A 15,422-nucleotide genomic window follows, 5' to 3' on the forward strand; every position below is an offset into this window, starting at 1 on the left:
TAAATATATGAAATGGCCGATCCCACCTAAAATAAAAGAAATGCAATTCAAAATTATAAATAACTATTATCCAGTTGCAGTAATGTTAAATAAAAGATTTGGATTTGAGGTAGAGCCATGTGTTTTCTGCTCGGAGGAAGAAGAAACAATAGAACATTTATTTTTCCATTGCAAAATAACAAAACATTTTTGGACTGAAGTATCAAAATGGATTGAAATAGACAAAATGACACAGTTAAAAATGGAGGAAGTAATGTATGGTATAGAAAATGTGAAAAAAAATGTTCTTGAGTTATGTAATATTGTAATTATTATGGGAAAATATCACATACACAAAGTCAAATGGCAAAATAAAACACCCTCAATCAATATATTTAAAGCTGAAATCCAATCTTTTTACAATTCCTTGTCCTTATTGAGAAATAAATATGAAACAATTGAAAAGATTTGTAATACAATAACTGCTTATGTACCCTTGTAAAAAAATATATATTTGTAAATGAGACATATGCCTTGTAAAGACATTTACCTTGCACTTTTTTTTCTATTTCTTTATGTTAAGACATATTGTAAAAAATGTTACAAACTTTGCCTCCCTACGAGAGTTTATGTATATTGTATGTATATATTGTCAATAAAAAAAAAAAAAAAAAACTTTCTCAGTTGTAAACACCTCCATGACCGAGTTACCGGAAGTGCTACTCAAAACAGGAAGTCCCGCCCGTTGGAAGCTGAATAAGGTGAATAGGAAGGTACAAGGCTCGTGATTGGCTGAATCAGACTTGCTTGTGCGTGTGTGCGTAAGTCACGTGAAAGGTGTGTTCACGGATATATTCAGGAATGGACACTTTTATTAAATTATTTACTGAAATAAGACGCTAATTTTTTATGGGGGTTACACATGCATGTTAGTAGAGCCACTGTTGTCTTTTTCCTCTCAAATTCAACCGCATATTAGGAAAATATTTTCATTGCTTCAGCATCAGTGCCATTCTGCTTGTTTTTTGTTTGTTGTTTTTGTAAACACAGAAACATATGGAGCAAACCCTGGAGTTCCTTCAACCACTGATCCAAGACCACAGAACTCCACCACCACAGCAACACCACATAACAGCACAGTCCACCCAGGATTTTCAACCACCCAAATACCACAGCCCACACCAGGGAACAGCACAGCGGTGGAAGGGGAGATCCGTCTGGCCAATGGAGGAAACAACTCCTGCTCCGGCAGAGTGGAGATCTTCCATAATGGACAGTGGGGGACGGTGTGTGATGATGCCTGGGACCTGAATGATGCTCAGGTGGTCTGCAGACAGCTGGGCTGTGGCAGGGCGCTCTCAGCACCAACACAGGCACAATTTGGACAAGGCACAGGGAACATCTGGTTGGATGATGTCAGGTGCACAGGCAGCGAATCAAAGCTCTCTGAGTGTCCGCACAGAGGAGTAGGAAGTCACAACTGTCGTCACCATGAAGACGCTGGTGTCGTGTGTGAAGGTAAAGACAAGTTTATTCAGTTACAGACAGTGTTACAGTCTGTCTATGATATAACATGTAGGTGAAGGATTTCAGTCACTGACAGAAGTTCCAGAAATATGATATTTGTAAATTGGATTACAGTTTGTTTTTAATTGTTTGTGTAGTTTTTCAAAAGTATCATCATTTCTAAAAGGCCAGTTTCATCTGTGTCTCCTGTCAATAACACAGTTGAAACTACACTTCAGAAATGTGAAAATAATGACAAATATCTGTAAAATAAGTTGCTGGGTTTTGTTCCTGATTTAAATGTAGCAAAACAGTGTGACTTTTTTGATCACACAAAAGTCAGCAATTTTACAAACAACAATTTGTTCTTTAAGTTACCATTAGTAAAAATACACATTTTTAATGTGAAAATTTTACAGTTTTAATGTGTTTTTTTTGGTGGTTTCACTAGATATTGTTTTATTTCTCCAAAAGAAGAAAAATTTGTGAAATGTTTTCCAATCTTTATTCTGCACATAATTCTTTTCAGATAATGCCAAACATCTATAAAAATTATCCATCCATCCATCCATTCTCGACACACCGCTTTATCCTCACGAGGGTCGCGGGGGGTGGTGGTGGGGGGGATGGTGGAGCCTATCCCAGCTGACTCAGGCGAAGGCAGGGGACACCCTGGACAGGTGACCAATCTGTCACAGGGCTACATATACAGACAAACAGTCACATTCCCATTCACACCTATGGGCAATTTAGAGTAATCAATTAACCTCAGCATATTTTTGGACTGTGGGAGGAAGCCGGAGTGCCCGGAGAAAACCTACGCATGCACAGGGAGAACATGCAAACTCCATGTAGAAAAATCCCAGGATCACCCCAGGATTTGAACCGGGGATCTTCTTGCTGCAAGGGAAAAGTGCTAACCACTATGTCACTGTGCAGCCCTATAAAAATTATGCTATTTGAAAATAATAATAATAATAATGATAATGATGATGAGTTAAACCCAGTCAAAAATAGTATCACATTACCATCAGTCAAATGCTGTAAAAGAACAAATGGCTATTTGGGAAAATGCAGATTTCTTTGATGTGGACATTATTTACCTTTTTTTTGTTTTGTTTTGTTTTGTTGATTTTGTTTTGAAAGAAAGAAAGTTCACTTTTACAGAGTGTGTTCTTTGTTTTTCTGTTAGCTCTTTCACCAGTGAGGCTGGTCAATTCTGATAACCGCTGCTCTGGCAGAGTGGAGATCTTCCATAATGGACAGTGGGGGACGGTGTGTGATGATTCCTGGGGCCTGAATGATGCTCAGGTGGTCTGCAGACAGCTGGACTGTGGTGAAGCTCATGCCGCGCCAACAAATGCCCGGTTCGGACAGGGCAGTGGACCCATCTGGTTGGACGATGTTCAATGTTTTGGAAATGAACCATCGATCACGGATTGCACTCACAGAGGATTTGGGGTCCACAACTGTGGTCACAATGAAGATGCCAGCGCTATCTGTAACGGTACATATTTATACATATTTCAAGTTCATTCCAATCACTACTACTGACATTTAACTGGAAAGTGACCTCTTCCATGTCTTTCAGTATTTTTTATTTTCCAGCTGATGTTGCTGCAAGTCAAATGTACAGAGAGTAAATTATTAGTTTGTGTTAAGAACGTAAATTGAGTTTTGTTCCCACTGACAAAGTAATCCTGTTGAGCTGTGAGAATGGCAATGCAGACTGTGGTTGTCCTTTGAATTCACAGTTCCTCTGACATTCAACAGATCATTAAAAAACGCCTTTAATTGTTTCAGCATCAGTGTAATTCTATGTTTTATTGTAAACAGAGAAAAACGGATCATATCCTGGAGTTTATCCAACAACTCCTGATCCATGGCCACAGATCACTACCACCACCTTAACACCAGACAACAGCACAGTGGTGGAAGGGGAGATCCGTCTGGCCAATGGATCAAACACCTCCTGCTCTGGCAGAGTGGAGATCTTCCTTCATGGACAGTGGGGGACGGTGTGTGATGATTACTGGGACCTGAATGATGCTCAGGTGGTCTGCAGACAGCTGGGCTGTGGCAGGGCGCTCTCAGCACCACTCGGGGCAGAATTTGGACAAGGTACAGGGAACATCTGGTTGGATGATGTCAAGTGCACAGGCAGCGAATCAAAGCTCTCTGAGTGTCCACACAGAGGAGTAGGAAGTCACAACTGTGGTCACCGTGAAGACGCTGGTGTCGTGTGTGAAGGTAAAGACGAGTTTATTCTGCTACAGACAGCGAGGTCCTACTGTGTTACTGTATGTGTGCAATATAACAATTAGCTGAGCACATATCAGTGACCAAGTATTAGAGAAATATGAAGTTTGTGATTTATATTGCAGTTTGTCATTTGCAGACATTTCCATATTTATTGTTGCTTCCCTCCTGTTTTTAGACAGAAAGTTTTTTATGTAGTTTTTCAAAAATATCATCCTCCTTGAGGTTCAGTTTCATCTTTGTTTTCCATCAACAGAACTGCATTGTGGAAAAAAATCTGTAGAAAAAAACTTGCAAATCTGGTGAAGAGGCTGTCAGACAAAATACATTAAATAACATGGAACACTGCGACATTCAAAAGCTGTAAAAGTTGTGAAAGCATCAGAAAAATGTTACATTTTTCATGATTTATAGACAGCAAAACTGTGGTTTTACGATCACACAAAATCTGTATTTTTTGCAAAAAAATAACCCTCATCCTTATGATTTCTATTTGTAAAAATACAGATTATTGATCAGCTCTCGACTGTTCTTTTACATTCAACATGTAAATTAAGTGTTTGGTTAAGACAAAATGTCATCTTTATTTTTTAAAAATAGGGAGAATTTGGAAAATAACAGTTGAAAAAGGATTAACCATTTCCCAGTTCTTATCATGCAGTTTTATTTTGTTATTTGCTTTTTTAATGTTTTTGTAGTTTTTAGGGTTCACTAGTTATTATCTGTAATTTAACAAAACATGTAAAATCTGTAAAATATCAGTAAATTGTTCAGAAAGGTACAGGTAAAACTGGATAAAAGAAAGAAAGAAAGAAAAGTTCAATTTAGACGAGCGTGTTCTTTGTTTTTCTGTTAGCTCTTTCACCAGTGAGGCTGGTCAATTCTGATAACCGCTGCTCTGGCAGAGTGGAGATCTTCCATAATGGACGGTGGGGGACGGTGTGTGATGATTACTGGGGCCTGAATGATGCTCAGGTGGTCTGCAGACAGCTGGACTGTGGTGAAGCTCGTGCAGCGCCACCACAAGCCCAATTTGGACAGGGCAGTGGACCCATCTGGTTGGACGATGTTCAGTGTTTTGGAAATGAATCATCGATCACAAACTGCACTCACAGAGGATTTGGGGTCCACAACTGTGGTCACAATGAAGATGCCAGCGTTGTATGTGAATGTAAGCTTATCTGTATATTTTTCAGAGTTTATTGAACTTTGTCTCCCTCGGTGAATCTTAAAATCTCTTCTTCATTTATATCTGATGACCTTTTATCTTTTTATTCAGTCCAGTCCCCTTCACATGAGGCTCCTCAGCTTATTTGCAGAAGTGATAAACTTCTGATCGGACTGCATATCAACAGCGTGACAGCTGCTGGTTTAAATCCATTCTCTGGAAATCTGGCTTCCCGCAACTGTTCCTGGTTCTCAGTGCAGGATGATTGGGTTTGGTATGAAGTGGACGCTCAGGCAGGGGCCTGTGGAAATGAACTGAGGGTAAAGACTTTAACTGTTTTCTTTCTTTCTTTCTTTCTTTCTCTCTTTCTGTTTGGTTCACTCACCCCTCAAACATCTCATTTTGATGTGGTGAATCTTTAGACAACATGTTGTAGACCTCAAACACAAACTGCACACATAATATAATGCCAATATCCAATGTACTGATGTATTTCTCCTAATTTTGTCTGATTGCCAGTGTCAGTATTGATATATGCACATATTTTCCAGATATTCCAGAGAACATCAGGCCTCTCCTGTAGTTGAAATAACACTTTATTATTATACCTGCTTTTACTATGATGGCCTACTGGTATCTGCAGAAAGAAAGTCAGGAAACTGCTTCAACTTTCACGTAAAATCTTCCATATTTGCTATATTCTAACATGTTCAACCGAAATTGTTAGCTTTTAACTGGACAGGCGTTTACAACCAGCACTCCCAGTAGATCACACACAGAAAAACTGTAACACTCTGGTGCAACATCAGTGGATTTAAATCGGTTCATTATAAATTCTTTGCAGATTTATAATATTTAAATCCAATCTGAAGAATCTGCAATATCAATATTTTCTACTCATGGAATAGTTGATGCAATTAGAGTAACCCATAAAATATTGTTATTTTATCAGAATTTCTACATAAAGGAACATCTGTACAATCTGTATCATATGTATATTTCTTGTTTTTATTTTATTTTTCTAAATCATTTAAGTCAATCTTTGAACTGACTGATAATTTAATCCTCTGTCTTGCAGACCAACAGGACACATGCCGTCTACTCCAACGCTTTGTTCATCTACCCAAATAATCAATCCTTCGCCGTTCCTGTGACTGTTCCCTTCTCCTGTGCTTATCCTCTGAACACAGACAGCTCCCTGTATATGACAATCAGGCCATTCCTGCCGTAAGTAGCCCTTTAATAAATACATGTAACAACCATCACCATATTCAGTTGTAAAACTGATGAGTGAGTATAATTGTTGCTTTATTCATATTATGGTGATGCCATTACAAGAAGAAAATTAGTAGTACATACAGTGAAAAGAGCTTTTTATGTTTCTGCCTGTGAGTGGAAACCTACTGTTTCACAGAATTGTTCCCTCACTGTCAAGCTGCAGATGTTGCAGAATCATATCAGAGTCAGAAACAGTTCCAAGTAGGTTTTCACATTCGAGAACTCTGATTTTGTCTTAGGGGATAACATCAAACACGAACATATGAATTTTTAAAAAATGTAAGTCACTACAATGTGAGTGTTACAAGACAGTTAGCAGCAAATGTAATCCAAGGATTATAAGTCATAGAAGGTCATAAAAATACTTCCAGTGTGCAGGAATGTGCAACATAATCACCTGAGAATGTGCAAGGTTACATAGTATGTAATGTAAACAACTTGAAATGTGTGGAAGAAGAACAAGAATCCTCTTCCTGGAGGATCTCCTCACTACCAACGTACAGAACTCTCTAAAATACTAAAAATAGAAAGCCTTTATGTCATTGTATTGAGGATTGCAATGAGATTAGGAATGCCACTCCTGCTTAGTGCATTAAAGTGGGGAAAAAGATATACATATCGAACATTCAGCACACCATAAAATCATTAGCAGGCATTAGTATTTGTGAATTAAGTGGTGGAGTTCTTAGTGACCTTTTAGTGAGGGTCAAACAGGTAGTAACCAGGATGAGAGAACTCTTTGACAATGTTTTCAGCTCTGGAAAGGTAATGTGTGTTTGCAATATCTTGGAGTGAAGAAAGAGGGCAGACAGTAATGTTTTGGGTTGTGTTGGTGACATTTTTCTAATAAAATGGATACAACAATAACAGCTGTGGAAAGAAAGACCTGGTTGTCAACATTTTAATATTTCCTTAACAGATGGGCAGGTGGTATTTCAGGTGACGGTCCAAAAGCCAGAGCCTACATGAATCTGTATCGTGACCCCGGCTTCACCGACCGTTATTCAGGAATCCAGGTCAGCCTCCCGGTGGGATCACCGTTGTACGTGGGTGTCACTGTGGCGTACAGAGACACAAACTTTGGGCTTGTTCTGGAGGACTGCTTCGCCACTCACTCATCAGACCCCGATGATCCCTCACGATACCCCTTCATCCAGAACCAGTACGTTCACCTGACTGAGCTTCAGCTGACAGTGTGTGGGTTTCAGTGACCCTGATGACCTTTTCCTCTGACAGGTGTCCTGCTGCCGGACAAGCGGTGTCCATCATTGAAAGCGGCAGGTCCCTGCAGGCTCGTTTTTCTGCTCTGCTCTTCGCGCTCCAGGATGATTACCCAGACATTTTCCTACACTGCAACCTGAGCCTTTGTGACCGGACACGTTACAGCTGTATCCCAGTGAGTTACACACCTCACTTTATCAGTGATCCATGTTTCATTTTCATTTCTGGTTTATTTAGTCGGGACAGTGCATATTAATGGAAAGTACATACATGATGTAATGTAAATTGCCGGAATTGGCACGCATGCTACATTTCATTCGTAGTCCCCAACAAAAAACATTAAAAAACACTCAATACAATACAATACAAAGAACAATAAGAGACATTGAACATCTGCAAACACGCATTTACTCATAAAATAGGGGGGACTATATATAGACATAAACGCCTCATGTGTATGTGCAAACGTGCATAAGTTCCTAAAATACAGATTTTTAAAATGCATATACATATACAAGCGACGGCCAGATTGCTAATGCTCACAGGTTTGATTGTCTAAAATCCAGTTTTTGAGTTGACAAGCGTCCCTATGAAAGATTGACACTCCGTAATCTTTGCGGGCGGTTTGTTCCAGGTCAAACCTCCTTGAACTGACAGAACATTCTGGGCAAAGCTAGATCGTCTGAACTGCACCTCACAAGCCCCTCTGGTAGCAGCCCTCGTCCCAATGGCCCTACTGGGCTTGTTTTTAATGAACTCTGCCAGAGGCGGCACACATTTTCCACATAATACTTTATAAATGGCACATGCCTGTTTAAAAATCTTAAAATTATCAAAACTAAAGAGACCATGTTTTTTTAAGATGCTGCAGTGATGGTATGAGCGTGGCTTTTTATCGAATACCTTTAATACTCTCTTATATAATTGTTCAATGGGTTTGAGTGTCGTTACACCTGTGAAAGACCAATTTGTGAAGCAGTAGTTCATGTGTGTGAAAATCATACAGTGCAGGTACGTCTTAGCGACACCAGCTGTCAGAAAAGGTCTAATTTGTTTTAAATTTTGTAAATTAAAATTAACAGTGTTAGAGACCTTCTTAATGTGAAATTTAAAAGTGGGGGTTGAGTCCAGTGTGACTCCGAGGTACTTGAATTGTGTTACCAGTTCAAGTTCCTCACCCCCCAAAAACACATTTGAAGTGGCTGCTTCTATCGGCTTCTTAGAAAACCTCATGCACACTGTTGGTCATTATCTAATGGTTTCTCCTCCACTTTCTGCCTCATAGCGCTGCAGAAGCAGAACATCTCGCTCTGTTTCCAGCTCTGCTTCTCTGGAGCCCATCACCATTGGACCCATAACTTGTGAGCAAGAATTACAGTCTGGTTTCAGGACTAATTTCTCAACACAGTGATCTGTATTAAATTAATAACCATTGTTTTCTTTTCTTCTTCTTTATCTTCAGGGCACAAACCAGCTCAGTGAGTCAGAAACCTACAATAATGATATCACCTCATTTCATGTTTTCATATTAAATTGCTTTTATTGAAATTAAATATTCAAACATTTAATTGTAATGATAAATAAACCATTGTACACTTTAATATCTTCAGATTTTGTATCATTCTTCATTCTCTTGCAACACCAATCAAAAATAAAATATGGAAGCTGTAAAGAAAAGGTGTGAGTGTTGTTTCCCTCCTTATATTGACGATATGAATATATTATGGATAAAAAGCAATGCATTTTCTTTTTTCATGGATTTCGTTTTAGATGTAATGAAAAAGAACACTGTAAAACCACGCAACCGACTTGTATGCACCTTAATTCTAAAAAAAAAAGAAAAAAAAAAGTGTGACCTGACTGCAACCTAAACACACAGCGTTAGATCTGACTGAAGATTCTCAACAACTGTTTCAGGAATTGGCATTGAGTGAATTTTGGTACTGACATCAAATAACTTAGGGCCAATCTCTGTCATTTTTAATGTACAACGTAAATAAAGGTGACCTGACTTTACATCCACAGTTCATCAAAAGTGAATCCTGAAACTTTGATGAGCTGCTGACTTTTCCTGTGGCGCCACCAAGAGGCTAATGTTTGTGTTTCAGCATTAAAAACCATCACAAGCTTTGTTAGCTGGTCCGCCATGGCCTTGCCGCGCTAGACAACCCACGGCAACGAATTTAATTCTCTGCCAGGGTGGGTCTAGTTACCCTCCATAAGGCTCCAGGCTGGATTCTCCTAAAACTGGCCAGACGAATCACCATGAAGTGTAGAGTCAGAAGGCGGGCATAACTAAGTGACGACAGAGGCGCGACGATTCTGACAGAAACAACCGGAAACAACTAGCCTAGCCTCGCTAGACAACCTACGGCAACGAATTTAATTCTCTGCCAGGGTCGACAACAAAAACGACAACAGTCGTTGAGCTCATTAGCACCGACTCTGAATAATCTTTCTGTTAACATGTCTGTAATATACTTGAGCTTCACCCATTGACTGTATAAATAAGGCTTCACCCAACTACCGCATCCTCTGATTTCTGGCGCTCTAGGAACTACGTCAGTCTATTCGTTGCGCTGATTGGTTGTATACCTACCCAATTGCTGCAGAGGGATTTGATAGACAACCTTTTAGCCCACCTCCCTCCCTGTCGAGCGTCCCGAGACCCTTGTGCCTTCAGAACATGGGTCTAGCAGGGCTAGGCTAGGTCCGCCATGTTGTTTGATTCCAATATTATATGCTATATATTTGTCTTTATAATGAGCATGACAATGTCACATCGTAAATGTGTAGATTGTCTTACTGTTTGTCAGCTATGAAGTCAAATCTTTGGCCTTAAATCCTTGTTGATTTCCTTAGAATCAGGTGTAGACAAAATTATTATTTTATAAAGTGGACTACAGACGTCAAACTTTTCCCTTATTTCTTCTATTTTTCTGTCTACTGCAAAATGAAACATGGAGTTTCAAAATATGGATTTCAAAATATGTTCCCTCGGCTGGTTCCATTTTCTCTCTTTGGGTGGCAGGTGGAAAAACATTTCATTTAAACCAGGTGCTGTTAGAGAATATTGATATCTTGTGTGTGTGTATATGCACACACACACACACACACACACACACACACAAACACACACACACACACACACACACACACACACACACACACACACACACACACACACACACACACACACACACACACCAGTGGCATGCATAGATAGACACCAGATGGTGCTAGCAGAAAGATGTCATATCAGTCCCATATGTGGTAGCTTATTGTAACTCCTTTATTTATAACCTTGACTGGAAAAAGACGTGGAATCTGCCAGTTAGATATATGATAAATAATAAAGTAAAAGAAGCATCTTTCAAAATAATTCACAGATTTTACCCATCAAAAGTGTTTTTGCATCAATTCAAGAGAGACATAGATATAATTTACTCTTTCTGTGACGGACACCCTGAAGATGTATTTCATTTATTTTGGTCTTGACCTTTTTCCACGAAATTATGGGAACATATTTGCAAATTGATTTATACTTGCATTAAATCAGATTTTTCCTTAAGCTTTGAACAAATGTTGTTTGGCTTCACTGACTATCCATCTGCCAAAAAAAATACCCTAAAAGTTTGCATTATTAATCTGGCATATTTACAAATGTCGATACACTAATCAGAAACCACTTCTTTCTCTCTTTGATAATGAAGTTAAAAAAGTCAGTTAAATGATTAGACATTCCACTAATATGAAAACCATTAATTTGATTCATGTGCTCTTTTTAATATATTTTTTAATGTGACAAAACAAAAAAGTAGCTTTCTGCCTTGTTGTAGCCTAATATCAGGAATCAGTCTCGATATTGTCGGTCTCTTTTAATTTACCAATTGCAGCATGCCCAGAAAGGGAGAGGATCAAGAGAGATAAAGAAAGAGAGCTGCAGCAGGCCGCCCATTGAAGCAGCTCTCTGCTCTCCTGGATTAAAAAAACATCTCAGGAGGATGAGGAGACAGATCAGGATCATGAAGAAGAAAGATCAGAGTCAACATCAGAATCATAGTAACTGTTCAGGGCCTTTTCCTCTAATTTTATTGAGATATCTTAAAAGCTGTTCCTGATTTATTTTGTCAACTCAAAGTGGTTTGATGGAGCTAAATCAGGCAATAGGCTGTATTAGCAAAACATATTACTTTGTACGAACCATGACTTACTTCTACGTTACAACACTTGCAATAACTTTCTATTTACATTGATAGGCTATTATTAAAACTCTGACTTTCACTGACCCTTTGTGTGTTATTATTAAGATGTTTCTTGGACTTCTCTCACAGGATTGAGTTTGTGTGTGTTTAGACTTAGTGTGAAGAAAGTGTGATTTGAATGAATTTGACTTACATGATTCAGCCACTCCATTTTAAGATGTGCAATTAGCAAAAGCTAACTTTAAGCAACTCACAATGCAATTTGGAGAATCAGTGTGTCACACATCCACCCTCTACTGATATTCATGTCTTCTAATTTGTCACTGGGGTTTTCTAAAATTACAAGATGGTTTACAGTGTACTGTTGGTGCAGTGGCCTATGATTTTCAGTGGGAAAACTATTTCACCTGAAAAATTCCAAATATAAAATTTAATTACAAAGTCAAAAATACCAGCCGCCCAGAGGAAGAGGCTTGGTTGCAGATATATACTCTAGTGTGGTGACTGCTGGGGTCTTCTGGGAGGAGTCGTCATGGTGGTGGACCAATCCGATGTGTTGGGAGGTGGGGAGGACCAGGGCTGGGAAGACGTCTGGAGCTCCAAGGTAATTGCTCCTCATGAGTGCCAGATGTAATCTGGAGCTCAGTCTGAGACCAGGTGTAATCAATCACCTCCCCATAAGCCATCCAGACACAGAAGCTGTACAAAGTCCATCTCCAGACACACACGGCCACCACAGGCTGTAACATTGAGTTTGGGAAGCAGACACCCTCTCTGCTTCTAAGATCAGGCTTAAAACTTTCCTTTTTAGTGAAGCTTGTGGTTACAGCTGGTTCACATCCATCCCTTAGTTACGCCACTTTCGGCTCAGGCTACTGGAACTGTACTTTATCCTCTCCTGTTTCACCCTTCATCCTTCTATATGCTACTAACTTTGTGTCTTCTCTCCTCTGCAGTTTGTGTTTTGCCCTCTGGAGATCATGGAGCGACATGTTTCTGATGTCACTGGCCTCACCAATCTCTCCAGTGCTTTTTTTTGTCCTATTTGTTTTTTTCTATCCACCTTTTATGATCTCCACTTTACTCTCAACCCAACTGGTTGAGGCTGATGATTGGCATCCCAAAGCCTAGTTCTAGGTATGTTATTTTTATGTATACGTGGTGTGACAAAAAATTAAGAGAAACCCCCCAGTACACTGGTGACTGATCATATCCCAGATGTGGTGCACACCAAAATTGGGTGACCACTTATGTGTGTACTTCATTTAACCTGCGGAATATGTTGTTTCAATCAATCATTTATTTACTGTTTCCTAAGACCTTATATTTGCCCTCGTAATTTTGGATGTTATTTATGTCGATTCATTTTCCATATGTAGTGTGGAAAGAAATAATAACTATAAGCAGCATACAGGTGGAACTTTTGGTACGGGAGCAGTTGCACCCCGGGTTGGCTAAGGGGGGGAGCATCCGCCCACACCTCAGACACCAACTGGATGAGAAGCTGAATGCTCCGTGTCTTCATTGCTGCTTAACTTTTCTGTTTTATACAGAGATTCATCTTCTGTTGCTGGGGCCCCCTCCAAAGCCGGGGACCTGTAACAGATTGTGGGGGCTCGTTCCGGGATCACTCACGCCAAGCGGCCGGGAGCTGATCCAGTGATCCTGAATCCTTGGACCTACCTGTGACCTGATGCGACCAGCGAGTGAGGATCCACATTTTCATCGCTTGTGCCACCTGTGATAAAGGGGAAGTAAAGACTGTGCTGTGCCGAAACCACCACTCAGCGAAAAGCAGAGACTGAATAAAATTCCTGGACGGTGCGACCACGTGCGAGGAATAGGGAAGCAGTTATGGCGGACAGTGAGCGGAGAAGCTTGGTGTGGGCCATCAAGAAGGACCTGCTCACTCTTTCCACACATGAACTGTTCCAGATCGCCAAATCAGTGGGTCCAGTGCCAGGATTGGACCAGTCTCGTGTCGAAGCAGATGATGAGGAGGGGTGTTTTGAGTACATTTGCAGTTTTATGCACAGTAAACCCTTACTAGAGTCTGAGGATCAAGGTATGGCACACTTGTTAGAGTTAAGAGATGTTGTTGGTGTTGCCATTCAGGGTCGTGTGACTGATGTAACCGTTGATGTTTCTCATGCTGTGCATGTAGACTCCAAAGCTGATGGTTGTGTTGAGGTAGGACAAAATAACATTGAAACTGGTTCAATTGTGATAAATGAAAGTGGGATGATTGAAGGTGCACCTGCTAGTGTAACTCAAAATGTAGCCACAACAGATACAGTTAATAATGACACAGAACTACACAAAATCCTGAGTAGCTATGAGGAATTAAGTAAGCAAATTTTGCAGTACATGCCTCACACCACCTCTCAGCCCGCATTTCAGTCACCTGCAAAAACACAATACATGTCTCATAACAAGAATGTATCAGATACCAAATGCAGAGATGAACTGTTTAAACCTGTAACACATGACAAAGTAGTCTCCTTAAGGGATCTCTCATACCTCCACCGTCGTGAATTTAAAATTCAAGGGGGTCAGATTGGGGACCAGGTTTCAGACATCAGCTACAGCAGTGTCTGCCGACAGATGGAGGAAGGTTTAAAGGAGCAGTTCAGTGAGGCTGAAGTTGTGAGGGCTGTACTCAGAGTTATCAAACCTGGAAATTTCAAAGACATGCTCATGAATAAGGATGATTTGACAATAGAGGAGTTGAAAGGATTCCTTCATTCCCATCTTGGCGAGCAAAGTAACACAGAGCTGTTTCAGGAGCTTATGTGCACTAAACAGAAGGACAATGAAACGCCACAACAGTTCCTATACAGGGTTATTGGTCTTAAGCAAAAGATCCTGCTGGCTTCAAAGCATGGAGATACAGACATTAGGTACAGTGCCAGCACAGTTCAGGATGTCTTCCTCCACACTGTATATCAAGGCTTGGGGCACAAACACGACGATGTGCGCAGGGAGCTCAAACCATTGCTTGTTGACAGTCAAGTAAGTGATGAGACAATCCTGAAACAAATGAAGAAAATAATGAGTGATGAAAGTGAAAGGCAGCGACGGCTAGGTTCAGTCACTCGCCCAAAACACACAAATGTGCACAGTGCTCAGCTGGAGGTTAGCGTGGCTCAGGGGCCGGATGTTAAGGGGGAGCACCTTGAAAAAAAACCTAAAACAGATATGATCCAACAGCTAACAGAGAAAGTTGAAAGACTTACCTGTATGGTTGAGCTTATGAAACAGTCTCTGCAGACACAAAAGCCAGATGAATCAAACCAACCCTGGAAAGGAAAAGAAAATAAAAGGAGGGAAAAAACATATGCCTGTGAAAAGTGTATTGAACAGAACTGTCGTGAATGCAATCACTGTTTCCACTGTGGTGAAGCCGGCCATAGAGCAGTGGGCTGCCTGAAGAGACCAACACGTCAGGGAAACTGGAGGCGGTCGCTGCCGGGGGACAGACAGTGACCGGATTCCAGCCACAGTCCCAGCCTGAAGGTTTGGCAACATCCAACACTCAAACACAAGACAAGTCAAAAGTGAAATGGACACAGAGACAACCAGATAAGGCAGCTGACCCACCCATACATAACTCACCTAATGGTAAAAGTGAGCGACTAGCCAAACTGATTGGAAGAAAAGCTCTCACTCACTGTAACTTAAATGGTTTAGCTGTCACTGCACTGCTTGATACCGGAGCCCAAGTGAGTATGATTGATAGAGACTGGAAGACCAGGTACTTACCTGACACCACTGTAAGACCACTCAGTGAAATTGTTGATGATGAA

The 15,422-nt window shown here is 40.4% G+C and overlaps 1 protein-coding gene across 1 annotated transcript in view; it reads left to right on the forward strand.

Annotated features, from left to right (window-relative positions):
• Positions 1-1,392: 1,392 nt before the first annotated feature.
• Positions 1,393-15,422, forward strand: part of LOC110960324 (deleted in malignant brain tumors 1 protein-like) — a 34,433-nt gene continuing 20,403 nt past the window's right edge. Inside the window, exons 1-5 of the mRNA XM_051945938.1 lie at positions 1,393-1,399; positions 3,322-3,735; positions 4,601-4,915; positions 5,024-5,232; positions 5,991-6,139. Coding sequence (XP_051801898.1) covers positions 1,393-1,399; positions 3,322-3,735; positions 4,601-4,915; positions 5,024-5,232; positions 5,991-6,139 — 1,094 coding nt within the window. The remainder of the gene's footprint in view (positions 1,400-3,321; positions 3,736-4,600; positions 4,916-5,023; positions 5,233-5,990; positions 6,140-15,422) is intronic.

Source organism: Acanthochromis polyacanthus, chromosome 3, assembly GCF_021347895.1.
Source record: "Acanthochromis polyacanthus isolate Apoly-LR-REF ecotype Palm Island chromosome 3, KAUST_Apoly_ChrSc, whole genome shotgun sequence".
NCBI classification, from domain to species: domain Eukaryota; kingdom Metazoa; phylum Chordata; class Actinopteri; family Pomacentridae; genus Acanthochromis; species Acanthochromis polyacanthus.